Raw genomic sequence first — 5,421 nt, 5'->3', positions numbered from 1 at the left:
CCCCCCCCCCCCCCCCCCAGGGTGCCCCTGGGGTCCTCAGTGCTTCTGGTTTCACTCCCAGCCCCTCCTCAGAGTCCCCCCAGTGCTCTGGGTGTCCCCGTGGTCCTGGGGGTGTCCACTATCCCAGTGTCCCCATGGCTTGGGCCACGTCCCCGTGGTTGTCCCCATCCCCTGGGTGCCCTGTCCTGTGCTGTCCCCACTCCATGGGTCCCCATCCCCAGCTGTCCTCATGTGGTTGCCCCATCCTGGGGTGCCCCACAGGGTCCCTGTGGTGGCACCTCCCAAAAGGGCTGTGTCCCTGCAGAGATCCCCGCAGTGACACCGCGCTTGGCTGCACGCAACCAGACATCCTTCCGTGTGACCTGGCCTCGGCCGGGCATCCCCGTGGATGGCTACCAGGTGGTCCTCATCCCCATGGTAAGCTGGGGACAGGGACAGGGGTCAGGACGCATCCCCCAGCAGAGCAGTACCCCCGGTGTGGAAGTATAGCTCCAACTTGTCTTCAGTGTGGCCCTTGTCCCCAGGATGAGTTGGTGTCCGTAGTTGGTGTCCCTTTTGGGGACACCTCTGTAGTGTCCTTGTTGTATCCCCAACACGTCCCCAATGTGCCTGTTGTCTTCAGACCAAGCCAGGGGCCAGGCTCTGTGGCTCAGGGATGGGGACATCTCCCCTTTGTGTCCCCTGTGCCCAGGGTGAGCCACGGTGGTGTCACCCAGCGCATCCATAGGACGAGCTGCGGCCACCCTTCCGCTGCCTGGCTTGGGAATGGAGATGTGTCCCCAGCACAGTGTCCCCAGGGTGTCCCCAGCAAGCCCCATACACCCAGAATGAGCTGCAACCACCTGCCTGCAGCCCTCCTTAGGGACTGGGACATGTCCCCACTGTGGTGGCACCAGTGTGTCCCCAGTAGTCCCCCTGAGGTGTCCCCAGCGTGTCCCCCAGCCTCAGGACAAACCATTGTATGCTGCCACCTACCTGGCTCAGGGATAAGGTGTCCTCACCACTGTCCCCACTGCGTCCCCACTTTGGTGCCCTCAGTATGTCCCCATTGTGACTCCAAGACCGTCCCCAACTCCAGGAGAAGCCATTGACCGTGGCCACCTGCCTGCTGCCTGGCTCAGAAGCAGGTCCCACTTCGGTGTCCCCAACGTGTCCCTGACATGTCCTCTCTCCCTAGGATGAACCAGCAGCAATGGCCACCCACGAACTGCCTGGCTCTGCTGTCACCTTCGAGGTGACAGGGCTGGTGCCTGGAAGCGCCTTCGAGCTCTTCATCCAGGCCCAGCGGGACCAGCACCTCGGGATGCCTGGCACCCTGCGCGTCCGCACATGTACGTGCCACCTGCGTGTGTCACCTGCCCGGCAGGGACTGCTGGGGACAGGGACAGGCATGGGGACAGCATGGGGATGGCATGGGCACAGGGGTGAGGACGGGGATTGGGGGTGGGACAGGGGTGGGGAGAGCTTGGCCATGGTGGCCGGGACAACACGGGGATGGGAACAGCGTGGGGGTCAGTTTGGGGACAACGTTCAGCACAGGGACAGGAATGGATAGCACAGGGACAGACGTGGGGACAGGGATGATGCGGGCACAGGAACGGGGACAGCATGGGGATTGGGGTGAGGACAGGGGTGGCGTGGGGGACAAGCATGGACACGGGGATGGGGAGGGCATCGGGATGGGAACTGTACAGGAGCGGGGACAGGAAGAAGGATGTCACAGCCACAGGGATGGGGACAGAGGCGTGGGGATGGGGACAGACATGGGACAGGGATGGGGACTGGGATGGGAACGGGTACAGGGGTGGTGCCTGCAGCCTCTGTCTGTCCCCAAGTGTCTTTATGTCCCCATGGCTCTGCGGGTCCACGTGCGTCTGTCTGCCCAGCGGAGGTCTGTGTGTCACTAGTCTGTCCCTGTGGGTCCATGTGTCCCCCCCCAGGCCTGTCCACCTGCGTCTGCCCCGATGACTCCGTGTGACCCCAGTACATCCCCGTGTGTCCCCACGGGCCCGTGTGTCCCCACATCTACTGGTGCCTCCCTGTGCGTCCCTCTGTTCCCTGGGTCCAGATGTTTCCAGCCTGCCCCCACGAGTCTGTCTGTCCCAGTCCGTCCCCGTGAGTCTGGGGGTTCCCAGTCTCTCTCTGTGGTCCCAGATGTCCACAGTCTCCCCCTTTGTGTCCATGTGTCCTCGTCTGTTCCCGTGTCCATCCATCCCCGTGTCCCCCCTGTGGGTCCCTGGGCTGTGGCAGATGGGGGCTTTTGGGGCCAGGCTGCTGACCCTGGTCCCCTTTGCTCTCACAGTGATTGCCCAGCCCCTGCCCACCCACGGGGGGCCCCTGGGGTCCCCTACATTCCTGGCATCTCCAGTGGCCCCAGCATCACCATCAGCCCGAGGGTCTCCAGCATCCCCACGGTCCCCAGTGTCACCAGCGTCCCCAGGGTCACCAGGGTCCCTGGGATCCCCAGCATCACCAGTATCACCGGATGCATCCCCAGTCTTACCAGGGTCCTTGGGGTCACCAGCGTCCCCGACATCTCCAAGGTCACCGGGATCCCCAGCATCTCCAGGGTCCCCGAGGTCACCAGCATCCCCGAGGTCTCCAGTGTCACCAGTGTCCCCGGCATCACCAGCTTCCCCTGAATCTTCATGGTCACCAGTGTCCCCAAGGTCCCCAGAGGCACCAGCATCCCCAGTATCCCCAAGGTCACCTGCAGTTCCACGGTCCCCAGCATCACCGCAGTCCCCCATTTTACTTTCGTCTCCCAAGTCCCCGGTCTCCCCAGCATCCCCCGTGTCCCCAGTGCTCCCAGGTGTTCCATCTCTGCATGACCTGGGGGCTAAGCTCTCGTCCTACAATGGGTCTTTGCTGCAGCGCCTGGAGAGCCACCTCCGGGCCACGGCCTTCCCTCTCCGGGGCAACCAGACAGTGCCCGCAGTGGCCCGTGCCATCCTCTCCTACCTGCTTCGCCGCAGCCCAGCCTCGCTGCGCTACCAGTTCCTCCGCCACCTCCACCAGAGTCCCCACCCCAAGCCCCAGCTTATGCCGGGGGCTGCCGGAGAGGCCCTTGTGGACCTGGATGGGCTGCGGGGCCACTCAGAGACTGTGGTGATCCGCTACCGGCCCCTGGGGGAGCCGGAGGGGGCCGAGGGGGAGCTGCGGGTGCCAGGGGACACAGCAGTGGCCCGGGTGCCAGGGCTGGTTCCAGGGGCCATGTACCGGGTGGAGGTGCATGGCGTGGTGCAGGGGCGCGTCTCCAAGTCCTACACGTCCCTGGTGACCGCAGGTGGGTGACAGGGACCCGGGTGGGGACAGCGTTGCATGGGGGCATCTAATAACCCCGCACTGCTCTTCTGGTTGCAGGGGTAGGTGGCACCAATGAGCCCCCGATAGACTGGGAGCATCTGTATGAGATGGAGCTGACCGAGCCTCAAGGTGCCATGGCAAAAGCAGGTACCCCCAAGTGATTCCTGGCAGCACTGGGGAAAACCCAGGTGTCCGGGCTCGCTAGCTCTTGGTATCCAAGTTGGGTGTGGTTGGAAGGAAGGAAGGAAAGACGGACGGATGGAATGATGAATGGATGGACACACGGAAAGATGTTCATGCCTTGCATTGTGCCACCACCATTGCAGCCCCGTCAGAGGAGGAACCACCACAGCGGCCTCGCTTGGGCGAGCTCACGGCCTCCCACGTGACACCCAACTCCGTCCAGCTGGAATGGAACGTCCTTGAAGGCACCTTTGACTCCTTCACGGTGCAGTACAGGGATGCACAGGGCCAGCCACAGGCACTTGCTGTGGACGGTGGGTCCCGCACAGTGACTGTTCCTGGGCTGTTGCCCTCCCGCCGCTACAAGTTCAATCTGTACGGGGTGTGGGGGCGGAAACGTATTGGTCTTATCTCCACGGATGCCATCACAGGTGAGGGCTGCTGCATGCTCCAGCCGTGTTCCCTGTGGACCTCCATGTGGGGTCCTTGACCTTGAGAGATGTAGGAACAGCCTTTGGCCTTGATTTGGTGGTAGGCTTGTGTGCATGCGAGGTCCAAGGGATGGAGAGGTTCCTATGAAGGGATGGGCGATTAGATGACTGTGTGGCTGGCTGATTGATCAGATCAATCATAGATAAATCGATAATTGGGTGGATAGTGGGACAGATGGTTGGGATTGAATGGAAGGGTTTCTGGATGGACGGGAAAACGGGTGGGTGGCCTGATGAATGGATGGATAGATGGAACCACAGATGGGTGAAAGCATGTGTGCTTGGATGAATAATCAGATCGCTTAATTAATGACTAGATGGATGATTGCATGCTTGGTTATTTGTGTTCAAGTGTCCATGAACATATGTGAGGGAGAAGAGGCATGGAAAGATGGTGGATGATGGGATGGAAGGAAACAAGGATAGGTGGAAAGACTAATAGATGGATGGATGGACTCAAATACAAGTCTGTGGAAGGCTGGCAGGCTGGATTAACTGGCAAAAGATAATTAGATGGCTGACATTGGGAAAACAAATAGAGGAATGGGAAGATGGATAGATGGGTGAGCTGAGTGATGGGTGGGTGATTAGACGGATGGATGCACATACAAACTAATAGGTGCATGGATGAGTAGATAGATGAAAGGATGCTTGTCCCCTGTGTACCCTGCATTCTGCTGTCCCCGTTACAGCCCCGGCACTCCCAAAGGAGGACCTGCCATCCCAGCCACGCCTGGGTGAGCTCACAGCCTCCCACGTAACCCCCGACTCCATCCAGCTGGAATGGAGCGTCCCCAAGGGCACCTTTGACTCCTTCACGGTGCAGTACAAGGATGCACAGGGCCAGCTGCAGGTACTGCCTGTGGACGGTGGGTCCCGCACGGTGACCGTGCCAGGGCTGTCACCATCCCACCGCTACAAGTTCAACCTGTACGGGATGTGGGGGCGGAAACGTCTGGGCCCCATCTCCACCGATGCCATCACAGGTGAGGGCTGCTGTCCTTGTCCCTTACACACCGTGGTTTTAGAGAAAACTGGGAGCAAGGGCAAGGTCCATCCAGGGTCTCACTGAGGATATCTGATCAATTAACAGAATGAAAAACACTCTGATTAATGGGTGGAGGAAGGGAGTGGTGAGCGGAGATCTAAATGAAAGTGTAAATCGTTTTTTTTTTTGCTTGGATGTTTGGTGAAGGTCCTTGATTAACGGGATGAGTAGAAGTGTGGGTAGATGGTTGGACAAGTGGTTTGTTTATAGGTGTAAGAACAGATGGAAGGACAGCTGGCTGGATGTACCTGAGGTAATAGTTGGAAGGCTGCTGAGTTGTGTTTAGGGGTATATGGAAGGAAGGCTGCATCACAGACTGATGGACAATTGCATTGGTGGATGGATGAATGGATGTCTAGGTGGACAGATGGGTTGATACGTATGCCCAGTATC

The 5,421-nt window shown here is 59.9% G+C and overlaps 1 protein-coding gene across 1 annotated transcript in view; it reads left to right on the top strand.

The window, feature by feature from the left end:
• Window positions 1-5,052, top strand: part of LOC118157986 (tenascin-X-like) — a 6,749-nt gene extending 1,697 nt beyond the window's left edge. Inside the window, exons 3-8 of the mRNA XM_035312529.1 lie at window positions 305-417; window positions 1,178-1,331; window positions 2,303-3,286; window positions 3,364-3,453; window positions 3,633-3,920; window positions 4,673-5,052. Coding sequence (XP_035168420.1) covers window positions 305-417; window positions 1,178-1,331; window positions 2,303-3,286; window positions 3,364-3,453; window positions 3,633-3,920; window positions 4,673-5,052 — 2,009 coding nt within the window. The remainder of the gene's footprint in view (window positions 1-304; window positions 418-1,177; window positions 1,332-2,302; window positions 3,287-3,363; window positions 3,454-3,632; window positions 3,921-4,672) is intronic.
• The last annotated feature ends 369 nt before the right edge of the window (window positions 5,053-5,421 follow it).

The sequence above is a fragment of the Oxyura jamaicensis genome (assembly GCF_011077185.1).
Source record: "Oxyura jamaicensis isolate SHBP4307 breed ruddy duck chromosome 16 unlocalized genomic scaffold, BPBGC_Ojam_1.0 oxy16_random_OJ72716, whole genome shotgun sequence".
Taxonomy (NCBI): Eukaryota; Metazoa; Chordata; class Aves; order Anseriformes; family Anatidae; genus Oxyura; species Oxyura jamaicensis.
The sequence above is the reverse complement of the archived record's forward strand: the minus strand, read 5'-3'. Positions and strand labels throughout refer to the sequence as shown.